Source organism: Dendropsophus ebraccatus, chromosome 2 (genome assembly GCF_027789765.1).
Source record: "Dendropsophus ebraccatus isolate aDenEbr1 chromosome 2, aDenEbr1.pat, whole genome shotgun sequence".
NCBI lineage: Eukaryota > Metazoa > Chordata > Amphibia > Anura > Hylidae > Dendropsophus > Dendropsophus ebraccatus.
In genome coordinates, this window is record NC_091455.1 from 94,256,190 (window position 1) to 94,272,843 (window position 16,654).

General features: G+C 40.5%; 1 protein-coding gene across 1 annotated transcript; it reads right to left on the reverse strand.

Annotated features, from left to right (window-relative positions):
- Positions 1-1,146: 1,146 nt before the first annotated feature.
- Positions 1,147-8,638, reverse strand: EDN1 (endothelin 1). Its single transcript, XM_069960173.1, has 5 exons — positions 8,197-8,638; positions 5,348-5,528; positions 3,472-3,627; positions 3,216-3,326; positions 1,147-2,142 (listed from the first exon to the last, which is right to left on the reverse strand). Exons 1-5 carry the CDS (start codon positions 8,261-8,263, stop codon positions 2,001-2,003), a joined length of 657 nt encoding a protein of 218 aa, XP_069816274.1. The 5' UTR covers positions 8,264-8,638; the 3' UTR covers positions 1,147-2,000.
- Positions 8,639-16,654: the final 8,016 nt, after the last annotated feature.

Below are 16,654 nucleotides of genomic sequence, written 5' to 3' on the forward strand. Positions count from 1 at the left end.
TCCATTCTGAACACACACCCCTTCCCCATTGTGGCCATGTGGCCACAGTCCTCTGACAGCAGCTCTGCTTCTTTATTTTAGCCAGTTGTACTACGCCAATCACCAACCAATTTTTTGCATTTCAACGATTTCTTATGCGAAAACTTGCTTTGGTTTAAGAGTAGATTTGTATTACAAGTACAGTCCCGGAACGAATTATGCTCGTAATTCAAGGCACTACTATATATATATATATATATATATATATATATATTCCTTATTTAGTATACTGTATTTAGATCTTATTTATTTCTATAGCGTAACCCATCTGTATCCTCCGCAGCACCTGCCGTGATGTCTACCGGTCCCCCACTTGCACCTCATCTGCCTATTTCTGAGAGAGACTCATCTCAGCAGAAATGGCCACTCAGCAAATCACTGACTGAGGCTAAGTGGTCCAGATAACAGCTTTAAGATAAATGTAGATAATACACTGTAGAAATAAATACAGTAATACCTCGGTTCCCTAACACCTCAGTGCTCCAACAGTTTGGTATCCCAACAAAATTTTGCGCCCGGAGCAAGGATGTCGGCGGTCCGAAGGAGGATTCCTGGAGCTGGGCCATGGCGGGAAGAAGTAGCAGCAGACCAGGGAAGCAGTGGCTACCAGACAAGCGGTGGAGCAGGTCTGCAGAGGACAGGAGTCCCTGCAGCTGGTGCAGCTCCCTCAGCTCTGTCCTGTTAGAACTCAGTGTCTGTTTGAATTTGGCGTTTCACATTGCATTTTGGTTCAACAGGGACAGGAGCACAAGTTCAAACAGCCACCCTGCTCCTGCCTCTCTCTTTGCGGGGAACATCCATTTAGAGTGGGGATTCCCATGGAGTGCAAAAAACTATTAAAACATTTACATTGTTCCCTATGGGAACACATAGTTCAGTTCTGGAACTGTTCGGTTCTGGAACAGCCTTCCGGAACCGATTAAGTTCGAGAACAGAGGTATTACTGTTTTTAAGATCTAAAGCCAGTATAGTAACTAAGGATATACACACCATATTGAGCTACAGCTATAGCATACAGCTACTATTATAGGACTTAGGACTTATTCACATTACTGGGGGGAAAAAAATCACAAATACTGTTGATAGGGTTACAAAAAATTTATTTTAACATTATTACTGAAGGCAAGAAGCTCTTTTTTCATACAGAAATACAAACAAACATGCATAGACCAATATGGCCTATTGAAATGTATATTTAACATAGTAAATATAGTCATTTTACAAATAATAATATAAATATTTTTAAAAATATTCACATAATAAATTTAGATAAAAGATAGCAGAATAAATAACTGCTATGAAAAACCCAGTTTTAGCTTGTGTGAGTAGCAGTCATTGCTACCCTCTGTTTACTATGATCACATCAACCAGTCACTAAACAAATCAGGGATTATTGCATATCAGCGATTTGATTAGCTCCATTGAGGAAGATCAATCCAAAAACTAAGACATAAGGTCAAAGACAAGCTAAAATATAGGCAGGAAGGAAGCCCTTCAGAAGGAGTAAACCTGAGGTAGACTTGTATGTGATATGTAATACGTCCTCAAACAATGGCATAGCTTTTATAGTCTATCTGCAATGCACATATATCCATATGCAGCATTTCATGTAGAATAAGGCATGTAATTTTCAATATTATATTCCAGTGTTTTACTGTCAGTGTCAGTAGCAATGAATGTTGTTTGGCAGGTTATTCAAAAATTAGGTTCTAACGCAGACACGTTCCTATGGCATTCATCTTCATAACCAGCAGCATTATTGCAGCAAAGATTCTTGCCTTCTCACCCATCTCACATGTCCATCTTGAAGCTGGATGGTAGTTCCAGATCTTCTACTTTAAATCTTCATAAGTTAAGTGCACTTAGCCACCAAGAAAAATAGAATGTGCGCACTGAATGCATTCACTGACAGTAATGTCTCCCACACTATGGAAAGAAGGCAACAGTTCGCACTTCTTCAACTAGGATGTTGTTATTCTAGGTTTCCAAATTCCTCTCTTTCTATGTGCCCAAGGACGCGTCTCATCTTTCATCTCTTGAAGCTTCTTTCGTAGCCTGGCAAAGATATATGATCTTTTAATGGCTTGTCTGATGGATTCCGTTCTGCAAAATCAAACATGATTTCTGGTTTATTTCATGGCAATGAAGAGATTTTTTTTTCTCATTCTGTTATTAACAAAAATTTTAATTCCTGGTTTAATACAAACTTAGGCCGTTGTTTAACGTTACCTATGGCCGGAAGTAATGAACATGATCTTTAATTGCGGCCATAGGTAGTGTTCAACAACGGCTGTTCTTTAGACAGTGTCTGAACATAGTCTATAGATCTACATAGAAGCAACAGGTTGTTACACTGAATAAAGATAGACTTTGCAATAGTTCTCCAAATCTTTTACCCCTTTGTTTTACCCCTAAAAGTCTGTAGTTTAGTGTTGAGCAAACCTGTGAAAATGTTCAGGTTCCACAACATTATCCAAACCTGAACGCTCAGCGTTTCATTCCCCACAGAAGTCGGATGCTGCACTAGGGAGTCCTGGAAATCCTGGATACAGCCACAGGCTGTATGCATATTTTCCTGGCAGCCCTAGGGTGGCATCCAACTTCTGTGGGGAATCAAACACAGAGCGTTCAGGTTTAGATAACCTGAACATTTTTTACAGATTCGTTCAACACTACTGTAGGGTCAAATTTCCCATTTATTACCATTGGACTATAATGCACAGGTGAACCATCGCTTTTACTATTGTGTGCACACCTAATGCAGACACATGTATCACCAGCAATGCCTCTCTGATGCAATGCCCAATATCCTTTAGCTGCTTCTTCTACAAGCTGACAGCTTAGGGGCCTATTATCTAACCTAACATTTACTGCTAAGCTACAAAAATTAAAGGCTGAAAGCAATGCTGAATATTCCCACCAGATTAAAAGGCTCATGGACCCAGATATATCAAAGGGTAAAACTGGTGTAAACTGCCCAGAACAGCCAATCACAGCTTAGCTTTTACCATAGCTTATGGCTGAGCTGTGATTGGTTGCTATCAGTGGTTTACACCACTTTTTGTTTGATAAATCTAGTCCATGCTCTTTAAAAATAGGTGCAAACATATTAAGTAAAAAGATACGGCTTGAAAACAATTGATTATCTGTTGTGTAGAACATTTACGTCTGCTTACCTTTTAGAGTCTGCGTGATGTTTCTGAATACACCGTCCACCCAATAGGAGTCCATTGCAGACTTTGGCCTTCTGAACTTGGTCATTTTCCTTTTCTGAAGAAAGTTGGACACTGTGTACGAAAACAAAGCATAGTAAGGTTCAACTGAAGAAACACCTTTTCTCCACACATGCTTGGGAGATAAAGGCTGCCTCTGCTACAGGTGTACTCAGGGCTCGCTCTGTCATTTTTTCAGACTTAAAATATTTGCACACACCTGAGATCTGCAGCACTTTGGCAGAAGTCCAGGCATTTCTTGTCCTTACGCTTGGCACAGATACACCTGCTAGTAGACTCAAGAACTTTCTCTGTCTCTTTGTCCTGCAGTGAACGTTTCAGACGAGGACCCCCGAGTCCATAAGGCACTGTTTTTCTGTTAAAGAAATGTTACAGTCTTAGTTGTGCCATATAATACCTGTAAATATCACACAAAAGATCATTTATATACTAGAACCCGAATCCCAGTTATTGGACACCTGTAGAATAAAAGACTGACTAGTAATCCCGACCCCCCTACAACTACCACAGCAGTAACATACCAGTGTATTTCAATGCCATTGTATAGAGAAACTTCCCATACCGTACATGTTACACATAACCTTTGCTCAGAAACACCTTAATTTTTGGCTCATTTAATGACATACAATTTCACAAATTGCAAGCCTTAGTTTCACAGCGGCATACCAGCAAGTTTTACAGGTTGCAACCTGTATTTCAATTAATAGCTTGTTAATGGTTCTTAAATCACAGTTTAGGAGTATTTCACTGTAAATGCCTGAGAGGTAAAGAGTACGGCAAATATTTACAGCTTAGCATATTACGCTATCGGTTCGAGCACATTATACATAGTTACTGCTTTTGAAAACTCTCTAGTTATGTGTCAACAAATAACAGGGCCAATGCGCTTCCATTAGTCACACTTTGTACTGTGAAGCTCTAACATAAGCACCTAAAGCAGAATTCTCTTTTTGGAACATTTGGTAATAATTCAATCACCAATCTTCCAATGTGTCTGGAACATTTCTTTTTCCTGCTGGTTTATATCAGATAATAATTTGTGGTTTTTAATCACATAGAAATCACTATCTTTGGGTGATGCTTAACTGCTATTTATCTTCTTAGGTGTTGGCTACTTGGCTGCTTTCAGCCTTGGTCTATTACAACATAGCTATGAACACTGACTCCAGATTCTGTGCATTGTGTAAAAGGAGTCTGAGGTAGTCTAAAATCCACCTGCTGTGGTTTACGCTGTAGCTGTAGGCAGAAGATATAGAATTTGTAATGATACTAACAATCATTTTTGGTAAGTGCTACATATAGATTAGGCAAAAGGAGCTTTGGCAGGAGAATCTTTGACTTCTATAAGTCTTATTGTCCATGTTAATAAAAACTCCATTAATGTCCTTGAGGATTTAAAATGACAATATTCTGCATATTTCCTCTGCAGAAAATCCATCTATTGTGCTACAAAGTTCTCGGATAGGTGTGGGGTTAGCAAGCAGCCATAAAAGCATATCCCAAGTAAGCTCTGAGTGTATGAGAGAAAGCAGACAAATTGGCCAGACTGGGTGTGCCCAATGGTCATTACCTGCTGTCAATTGTCACACTACCTGACATATTATGGCACCGCATTGTGTAATCACTTTACTCTTTTCCTCATTACATACATTATATTTTATTAGAGATGAGCGAACCGGGTTCAGGTTCAAGTCCATCCGAACCCGATCGTTTGGCATTTGATTAGCTGGGGCTGCTGAAGTTGGATAAAGCTCTAAGGTTGTCTGGAAAACATGGATACAGCCAATGACTATATCCATGTTTTCCACATAGCCTTAGGGCTTTATCCAACTTCAGCAGCCACCGCTAATCAAATGCGGAAAGTTCGGGTTCGGTTGGACTCGAGCATGCTCCAGGTTCGCTTGTCTCTATATTTTATCCATATAGAGCATATCCTTTTTCTTCTATTCTTGCCTCAAATATAAGACCAAGCATGGTACTCCATCTCTATAGCTTATCAAACCAATTATAACATCAATAGGTTAAGTACTATAACATAAGGATGGCAAAAAAAACAGAAGCAGTAAGGAACTTACTCTGGCGTGTTTATCCAGATTATATCTAGATGGCAAAAGTAGACACATTCTTTATCCATGAGTGATGAACAAGAACAGCGTTTAAATCTGCGTGGTCTCAAGGGGGCGCCAGAGGACTGATGAGCACCTGTCGCCTCTGCTAGAGAGGAGTCTTTAGAGGATAGGAAAGTGCTGCTTGAACCTGCACACAAATAAATGAGAAAGGGCTTTTAAGTCTTGACATATGAGTTACATGTATGGATAATTAGATTGATTATCCATTTATTATTACATTATTGATGCAATACAATGCGCACATTGTCCGTGATCCCTAAATGTGTATATTGTCAGCTGTAAGAATGATGGGTCACATACTAGGAACCTCACGTGGTGACTATGTGATGCTGCATCAGGATAAGGAAATGTAACTCCAGCTGGAGTTTATTGTTGTGCAATGCCGTGTATGCATTCCTGTCATGAGAATAGCAGCAGGCAGGACGAAACATGTCACCACATACATGATATCGATTAGATGTGGGTACTACGCAGCATGGATGTGGAGAAGGCAGCTCACTACAGCACTTGTCTTCTCCATGCTTATTAATACACCAAATGTTCTGCAAGAAGTAAAGGTAGTAATAGCTGCCAATAAGCCAACACATTAGGATCCTCTCAGCATCAGTGTCACGTCTAGCACATGTTTGTTGTCGCTGCTTCTCAAGCAAATGGTAACATAAAACATGTCACTATCAGTTTCTAGGAGTCTCATAAATGGTTATCTGCTCAGCCTTCTGGTTTTAGGAGATCCCAGATTATATCCTCTGTCTGTGCCAGGAACAAGTGCTGGGTGTCACAATGTCTGGTCTACTCTGGATGCTGAGTAATTTTATCATCTGTAACATCAGAAACTAAAGAAGTATGTATCTATTCATCCTTTCCCTCTCACCATAGGGTAGGTTCACACCTGTCCTCTATGACGTGTACCTAGTGGAGGATCTGCAGCAGAAAACCAAGCCTGACACTCCAATATCTGCTGCACATGTAATACACTGTGATATGTCAGCACTTCCACACCAGCATTAGTCCCATTCCATTGGGCTTTTGTATCCACAACTGTTCTTTGGGGGAGATGCCAGTAGAATGAACACTAATATGCTCATGGACCTCACTCTCTATTTTCTAGGCACTTTGTCTCTCAATCACTAATCTATATACTTTCTCTCTATAAGACTACCCTTCTATCTAGTCAAACATCTAGCTGTGATAGTGTAAGAGAGAACTCAGAAAAGAGAGTGATAGATGGCTGGGTGAAATGAGCAACAGGATAGAAATAAGAAAGAAAGAAAGAAAGAAAGAAAGAAAGAAAGAAAGAAAGAAAGAAAGAAAGAAAGAAAGAAAGAAAGAAAGAAAGAAAGAAAGAAAGAAAGAAAGAAAGAAAGAAAGAAAGAAAGAAAGAAAGAAAGAAAGAAAGAAAGAAAGAAAGAAAGAAAGAAAGAAAGAAAGAAAGAAAGAAAGAAAGAAAGAAAGAAAGAAAGAAAGAAAGAAAGAAAGAAAGAAAGAAAGAAAGAAAGAAAGAAAGAAAGAAAGAAAGAAAGAAAGAAAGAAAGAAAGAAAGAAAGAAAGAAAGAAAGAAAGAAAGAAAGAAAGAAAGAAAGAAAGAAAGAAAGAAAGAAAGAAAGAAAGAAAGAAAGAAAGAAAGAAAGAAAGAAAGAAAGAAAGAAAGAAAGAAAGAAAGAAAGAAAGAGACTTTAACTACTTTTCTGTGTCTTTAGCACACACTACCTTTCTATCACCAGTGTATCACCTTTCCATCTGGTTGCTCTCTTTCCCTCCTATCTATCTATCTATCTCCTCTATCTATCATCTCATATCTATCTAGTGGTGCCTTTACACAGACAGATTTATCTGACAGATTTTTGAAGCCAAAGCCAGGAACAGAATATAAACAGGAAATAGGTCATAAAGGAAAGACTGAGATTTCTCCACTTTTCAAATCCTTTCCTGGCTTTGTTTTCCAGAATCTGTCAGATAAATCTGCCTGTGTAAATGCACCATTACTATCTATCTATCTATCTCCTATCTGTCTATCTATCTATCTATCTCCTATCTGTCTATCTATCTATCTATCTATCTATCTATCTATCTATCTATCTATCTATCTATCCATCTATCTATATATCTATCTATCTATCTGTCTTCTATCTATCTATCTATCCATCTATCCATCCATGTATCTTTCTCCCATCCATCTAGGTAACCGGCAGAGCAGGAGCGGCAGCATCCAGTCGTCTAATCCCCGGATGACAGCCGGTGGCGGCGGCGGGGATCCCGGTGCTCTATAAAGCAGCCTCCGTGACACCCACACCAAGCCTCCGCCGCCTCCGCCGCTGTGCTGTCAGCCGGATCTCCCAGCCCGGTAATCCCGCGCCTCCCGCACCTGATCGCTGAGCGCGGCTATAAAGCGGCCGTAAATAGCACCGTGCGCAATAATCCCGTGTTTATAGGGGTGATACATGGTTTCTACAATACCTTTACCTGTGCACAAACAAGAGAGGGATTATACGGGGAATACTCCGGTAATCTCCTAGGCTGTACACAAGGTGTCAGGAGTAGCTAGTCCTATAAAACTGCAGTAATAGTTCCCAGAGGAGTCATAGATAGGGATGCAATAGGGATCAGTGTATGGAGTTAGCAGGGTCCTGCCGCCCTGCCATGTGTCTATGGGAAGAATGCACTTGCAGCTATTCCCCTGCTACACTGACGTTACCTGGAAAGGACTAATACCTGGTAGGAGCTCCTCTCCCGGCTCATGCTAGCCCATGGCAAGTGTAAAGGGCAATGTATTGTCAGGTGCAATGGGGATCCCCTACCTGTTCCGCAGGGGCCCTGAAGAAGAGCCAGCAGGAGATACACCAACAGCTCCACATCCATTCTCATTGGAGACCAATAGCTTCTTAACGGGCAGGAAAAGGTAATTCCCAGATGGTAAAAAAAAAGGCAATAAATAATAATGATAAAAAGATGCGATTGCTGAAAAGAAGAAAAAATACAAAAACGATCCGAAAAGTGTTCCAGTCGTGATGAATAAAGAGTCCACTCCGAGGAAGAGGAGGAAGATGAAGAGTGCTGCTTATTCCTGAGAGCTCCCAAAGTGACTGTGATGCTGCCAGCTGCCCTGCTCCTTTTTATATTCAACCGCCATAGATTTGTAAACAGCCTCAATTTATATTATGCTCAGACATTGTTATTGTGCTATTAGTCACCGAGGAGCAACGTGCAGACTAAGATAAGGGGAGGCTGGAGAGGAAAAACCTCGGCAAACTTCACAAGGGGAGACGCCGTCTGACCAAACGAGGGGCGGGGCGTCCGCAAATCCCAGCGCTTTCCTGACGTGCACAGACCTGGGGCGGCCACTAGAGGGAGTCAGGTCTCCACTGGCTCTACGTCTGAAGGCTGCTCTTCTAATTACAGTTCTTATTACAAGTACTGGAAGAACTGGAAAGGTGTAGTAAATGCTCTCTTAGAAACAGGAATGTACCATTAATGAGTGGTGTTCTTTTCCATCACAGTACCTTACATAATTAACTGGGGATTATTATGGAATCTGACACCTTATTGCATGCTTGGTGCATGTATTCAGCTCAGACTACATTACACTCCAGCAGTATAGTTCTGCAGCACAGCATTTTACATCAATCAGCAGTCACTTGTATGTATAAGTTCTTGATTTGTCCTAGAACTAAAATCTCTTCCTACTTTTTCATTTATTGAGTAAGGCTGGAATCAGACTAGGCGTTTTTCTGACAAAAAAAAAAAAAGCCAAATTTGTCACATTACTTTTTATTTTTCAAAATAACTGCGGCCAGATGCTAGCTGACAGTCAATGGGGTAAAACAAACTGCAATGCCCACAGGATGTTTTATGGTATGGTATTTTTCAGGGCAGTTTACTGTTTTGTAAACTCACAATAGCAAAAATGTTTGAAAAAAAACAACAATATGCACATTTTTATCCTAATGAATACAAATGTACTGAAAAACCCCAAAGAGAAGATCTCCTATACACTAAGCAGGGGAACCTGACTGCAGTTTTGTGGGTATTTTGTGGCATTTTGTCAGCCCCCAAACACACTGTGCAAAATGTGTGTCTGAGGAAAACTATATGGGGTTATCGCGTGGACATACAGAAATGTGCCTAGTTATACAACAGTGTTCTGGATATCACTGTATAACTAGTCAAATACTGTAAGCTGCTCTGGATTCAGGGAAAGCTGGGTTAAAATCCCTCGACAACTTTACTGAGCCACTAGTTGCCCCCTCCTAGAAACAGACCTACTGTAAGTTAGAAAGAAATGAGAAGAATTTTTAAAAGCCTGACAGGTGAGGCCCATACAGAGGATGACATGCAAGTGATTTTTTTTTCTATTTTCCAATTTCCTGTTTGTTTTTAGTCATTGCCACTCTTTGAAATTCACCATTGCCATTCTATAGCCTTCTGTCAGTCAATGAAATACGACACAAGTGAAGTTCAATGCAAGAGCTATGAAATCATAAATATGTATGTAAATGCATCTAGTTCTCAGAACTGGTGATATGTGAGTTATAAAGCAGTGGTGATCATAGCGGCGAAAAATGTCTCTGGAATTTGTGACACTAATCCATTGAAGTACACAATATAGCCATCATAGTTATACATTGCTGCATACAGGGAACAATAGCTGTGCCACCCAATGTAGAGAATAAAAACTTTAGGTTTATAGTGATTAATCCTGTTTTATATTGTGTGTATACCCCATGCTGTTGGAAGGTGAATATTTTTCTAAGCTTTAATAGAAGTTCACAATCTGATATTGAGTCGTATGCAATTACAAATATGACTGCTTGTCCTGAGCGTTATTGCTGTTCGGCTCTATTACATCTTATAAGAAACATACAGCCGTGTTTCACTTACAACCATTAAAGAATTGCTATTATTTCTAAATAGTTTTGACATGTCACAGGGACATGTCTACAGTTTTGATCAGTCAGGGTCTGAGTGTTTAGAACTCAACTAATTGTTAGACTGAGCAGGGAGAAGCGCTTGGCTGAGATCTTCTCTCTCCAACTTGTTCCAGCCAGGTTTTGGCATGCATTAGGATGCATACCTAAGGAGAGTGACATAACTCAGAATCCCGCATTGCCACGGAAAATTGAACTGTGTGAACTTGCGGGCAGTGCTACTGGCCGGAGCATCTGATCAGTTCAGATTTATCCTAGCTGATCAACTTTTCTACATTGCACATAAGCTGGAGGTGGACTCTGGTTGAACTACACTGATATTGGCATCCATGTAAGTTTATATTCACCTTATCATTCAGACTTTTATACAGGTATTTCTCACCTATACATTACTGAGCTGCCTTATGTTCTCTGGGTGTTTCTATATGTATAGTCTATGTTCTGTATAATTGGAGGAATATAGAGTATCCCCCACACACCTAGCAGCACTTGTAAGTAAGTTAACTCCAGTATCACATGTTCCAGTGATCTGTTGGGATCTGAACACTCTGAAGACCCTGACTAATCAAAGTGTGATAAATAGTGCTAAGCGGACTGGCCAAATTGTTCGGGTTCCGCAACATTTTCTGAAATCGAGCATTTGACTCCCGGCAGCTGGTGAAGTTGGATGCCACCCTATACTGCATATGTCAAAAGTTTAAAAAAGGGAACGTCATGTGGTATACTTGTTTTTCTGTATAGGTCTGAGGTCAGTTCTATCCTATACAATAAAAAAAATCTAATTCCCAATGGAAACCACCTGAAGGGAGCCTCAAGTGACACTTGTTGCCCTCATTCTGGTTAATGAGGTCTATGAATATATTCGTTGTCAGGAGTCAGGATTTTTCAATGCAAACAGCAAATGGACACCACATGGCATGAAAACACTTTTGGGTAAGTTCATATGAGCATAAGATGTGCCCGTGTGAAGTGTTTCCATAGTGCCCTTTTCGAGCTGTGGGCTCTAATTGACAATGGGAGCTTCAGCGCTGAACAACACTGAAAAGAGATGACATGACACATCTTTTAAGGGTGTTTCCCCCGCACCTATTGTAGCAGGATTTTATTTTATAGGAGCAGGATCTTTGGCTTCATACCTTAATATGGATTTTAATGTATAGAAATGCAAGAAAGACCAGGGCCAGGGTTGGATAACTGGTTAATACACTATACAGTACTTTCTATTGATGACTCCTTATGGTGTATTCAATACAGCCTCACAGATTACTACCACCACATAATGCTTATACAACGATGCCATACAATTCTCTGAATTACTCCTCCCAATCAATTAACTAGGCAGAATTGCTGAGTATAATACATCTGTCATGCTATGGGTTTGGGAACATTTTGTTGCTTCATGGTTGCAATGGCAGGCCTCACAATTTAGTAGTGAAAGATTATTTGTCTTATGTGATGACACAGGTCAGAACCCCCTAAGGCCAGCCATGGGAAATGCACATCTCTATCTATGATACACTTAGCATGACAACTTCAGTACATGGCTGTTTGGGCTCCCATGTCTAGTTGTTGCATTAGATATAAGGGAGAGAGACAGCCTTAAAGGGAATCTGTCAACTCCCGGGCGATACATAAGGTGCTGACAGTGTGCTGTAGCTGGCAGTCCCCTAGTGAGCATGGTGCCTTTTGGTAATCTGTCCATGCCGTGGATTATGCATAATCCTACAGTAATGGATTGTCAAAGAGGAGTTGTTTGTGCCACACTCTGGCTCACCTCACCACTCCTTCCTTCCCTCTCCTCTTCATGAATAATCAATGCTGCCCGACCTCCTGCTTGTTCAGCTGTCAGCCAGTGTCTCTGATTGCAGATCAGTCCTCTGTAGGCAGTTATGTCTGAAAGAAACACTCGGATATAGTTGAATCTCTCAGCCCAAATGTGTTGGAGCTGTGGTCTAGAGGGGAACTCACCTATCTACAGATCTGCCAGCAGTTTGCTCTTATGTTCAAATCCCTTCGTGGAAATTAAATAAAGGTCTTTATTTTTTTTCTCAATATTATATCATTTTTAAGGCTGTGTTCACAATCAGTATTTTAGTCAGTCTTTTGCAACAAAAACCCGGAGTGGATTGAAAACACAGAAAGGCTATGTTTACATACTGTTGAAATTAAGTGGATGACCATCATTTAATGATAAATAACAGCCACTGTTTTAAAATAATGGCAATTATTTACCATTAAATGGCAGCCACTCAATTTCAACAGGGATTTGAACCAAAGACTGAACTGCTGGCAGGTCTCTAGAAAGGTGAGTTACCCCTAGACCAAAGCTTCAACACGTTTGGGCTGAGAGATTTAACTATATCCAAGTGTTTCTTTCAGACATAAACTGTCTACAGAGGACTGATCTGCAATCAGAGACACTGGCTGACAGCTGAGCAAGCAGGAGGCAGAGCAGCATTGATTATTCATAAAGAAGAGGGAGGAGTAAGGAGTAGAGAGGTGTGTCAGAGTGCGTCACAAACAACTCCTCTTTGACACTTCATTACAGTAGGAGACCTGAGATTGTACATAATCCACTGCACGGACAAATTACCAAAAGTCACCATGCTCAAAAGGGGACCGTCAGCTACACACACTGTCAGTACCTTAGGTAGGGCATGGGTGCTGAAAGATTCCCTTTAGGCTAGGTTCACACTATGTAACTGTGCGGCTGTATTTGCGGCTGTAATTGTGCGGCGGTATTTTTGGTGGTTCATGCGTACGCTGGAAAGTATACGATATACGGCTGCACAGTGCACACTATGTATGAATCTACGGCCCTATCGTAAACGGACCTGTAAAAAATGAACAAGACCATTGTTTGCGGCTGGAAATGCAGCCATGGATTGACAGGCGGTCCGTACGGAGTACTTCAAAAATAGCCGGCAATTATGCCGAATGCCGATGCCTCTAATAGTTAATATATTAAATTAATAAAACACATTTTCTTTGTAATAAAGTCCCTTTCGTTGTTCAATAATTTAATTCTAACGAATCCATCATTTTGCAATTAAATATACTGTTATACATTTATTTATATATATATTTATTTTAACAGTATATTTAATTGCACAATGATGGATTCGTTAGAATTAAATTATTGAACAACGAAACTGATTTTATTTAAACGAAAATGTGTTTTATTAATTAAATATTAATTAGTACAGGAAGCTCCAGTAAGCCGTTAATTCATATTGCCGGCAAAAGAGATTTCTGTACTAATCATCACTTTACTTTAATGAAAACATCAAATGTTTCTTCTAATTATGTTATCACAATAGCATTATTAGAAGAAACATTTAGAATTATATGTGCGCTCAGCTGATTGGCTGATCGGCTGAGCGCACATATAATTAGCGGGTCCGCAGCACAGTGACTTCCTTGTGCTGCGGACCAGCGAAGAGACAACATCGGGGTGAGTATAGAGCTCTCCCCACCCCCTCTCCAGCACTGCACCCCTCCCAGCAAGGAAGGGGGATCACTTAACCCCTTCCTTGCTGGGATGGGTGCAGTCTGACATCAGTCTGGCCCCCAAGGGGTTAAGGGGGATGCAATACATCCTCCCTTAACCCCTTGGGGGCCAGACTGTAAGCAGCGATCTGTAAAGATGATGCATACTGTAAGGAGCACAACACCGCTCACAATGATGGGTGTTGTGCTCCTGTTTGTGTGCTTTTTGTGTGTTTCTCCCTTTTTGTTTTTCAGATATCGGTATCCTGGGGATTACGTCGGATTCCGTGGACTACGTCGATGACCAGCGGTTGTTTGTTGTTTTTTTTTTAATAAAATGGTCAATGAGGGGTGTGGGGGTGTTTTTATTTGAATAAAAAAATTTTTTAACTTGTGTCTTGTCTTTATTTCTTTACTTTATAGACTTAGTAGTGGAAGCCGTCTAATAGCCGGAATCCATTACTAAGTTGGGGCCTAGTGTTAGCCGGTATAAAATGGCTAACACTAACCCCCTATTATTACCCCAGTACCCAATGCCACCAGGGGTACTGGGAAGAGCCGGGTGCCAGTGGTCCCGGAGCGTCAAACTTGGCGCTCCTGGACCGGGCGGCAGCAGGCTGGTAATATTTAGGCTGGGGAGGGCCTAAACCAATGGCTCTTCCCACCCAGGCTGCTGTCGTTTGGTTTTTAACCCGGCTGGTTATAAAAATAGGGGGGACCCTATGCATTTTTTTTAATTATTCATTTATTAAAAAAAAAAAACGCATAGGGTCCCCCCTATTTTTATAACCAGCCGGGTTAAAAACCAAACGACAGCAGCCTGGTAACACCAGGGTGGGAAGAGCCATTGTTTTAGGCCCTCCCCAGCCTAAATCTTACCAGCCTGCTGCCGCCCGGTCCAGGAGCGCCAATTTTGATGCTCCGGGACCACTGGCACCCGGCTCTTCCCAGTACCCCTGGTGGCATTGGGTACTGGGGTAATAATAGGGGGTTAGTGTTAGCCATTTTATACCGGCTAACACTAGGCCCCAACTTAGTAATGGATTTCGTCTATTAGACGGCTTCCACTACTAAGTCTATAAAGTAAAGAAATAAAGACAAGACACAAGTTCAAAAAATTTTTTATTCAAATAAAAACACACCCCTCATTGACCATTTTATTAAAAAAAAAAAAAAAACAACCGCTGGTCATCAACGTAGTCCACGGAATCTGACGTAATCCCCAGGATACCGATATCTGAAAAACAAAAAGGGAGAAACACACAAAAAACACACAAACAGGAGCACAACACCCATCATTGTGAGCGGTGCTCCTTACAGTATGCATCATCTTTACAGATCGCTGCTTACAGTCTGGCCCCCAAGGGGTTAAGGGAGGATGTATTGCATCCCCCTTAACCCCTTGGGGGCCAGACTGATGTCAGACTGCACCCATCCCAGCAAGGAAGGGGTTAAGTGACCCCCCTTGCTTGCTGGGAGGGGTGCAGTGCAGGGGAGGGGGTGGGGAGAGCTGTATACTCACCCCGATGTGTCCTCTTCGCTGGTCCGCAGCACAATGAAGTCACTGTACTGCGGACCCGCTAATTATATGTGCGCTCAGCCGATCAGCCAATCAGCTGAGCGCACATATAATTCTAAATGTTTCTTCTAATAATGCTATTGTGATAACATAATTAGAAGAAACATTTGATGTTTTAATTAAAGTAAAGTGATGATTAGTACAGAAAGCTCTTTTGCCGGCAATATGAATTAACGGCTTATGGAGCTTCCTGTACTAATTAATATTTAATTAATAAAACACATTTTCGTTTAAATAAAATCAGTTTCGTTGTTCAATAATTTAATTCTAACGAATCCATCATTGTGCAATTAAATATACTGTCAAAAAATAAATATATATATAAATATACATTTATTTATATATATATTTATTTTAACAGTATATTTAATTGCAAAATGATGGATTAGTTTAAATTTAATTATTGAACAATAAAAGGGACTTTATAACAACGAAAATGTGTTTTATTAATTCAATAGATTAACCATGAGAGGCATCGGCATCGGCATTACTGCAGAAGATCTCAAACCCCGGTAATAGCGATTCCTGTAAACTGTTTCCCTGCTTTCCCAGATGCATCCAGAGGTGTTTGCATCACTTTCTTAAGATTTTATTTGTTATTTTCAGTTGAACCAGATTTCCAAGTAAATGACCGTATGTTTTCAGCCGCATGTCTATTTTTTCCCACGGCCGTAGTTTCATCCGCACATTTACAGCCGCATAAAAAATACAGCCGCACAGTTACATAGTGTGAACCTAGCCTTAAACTGCTTCTGTTTAAAGACACCCATGAGTAGTTGTTGAACTGAGCATTTCTATGACTTTGCTCAAGCATTACTCTTACTTTCCGTAAAGACGTAGTTAAATGGTTAAGGTGTATATGTAATAATAATGTAATGTAGTATTTAGAAATATGATGTGCCTACAATAAATTTCAGCAGCTGGATTACTTCTCTGTAGACGTGCACAAACCCAGCAACTTAATATAATCGCCAAGTTGAAAAAGAGCTTTTTATTTGATATCCAAGGGTGAAGCTGGTATGGCACGTCTGTAGAATTACAGTCCAGGAGAAAACGTTGGTTTGTGCTTATTCAATTCCTTTATTGGTCAACATGGGCTAGGAAATAAATCTCAGCACTGTGACACTGTGTAACTGTATATTGTATTGTTGTATGTCCTGGATGAGATCAGTGACAATCCTTATCATTCACTACCAGCAGGTAAATAAACCAAGGAGATGAATACATTCCTGAAGCATGCTCACACTTTGTTCAATACAATAC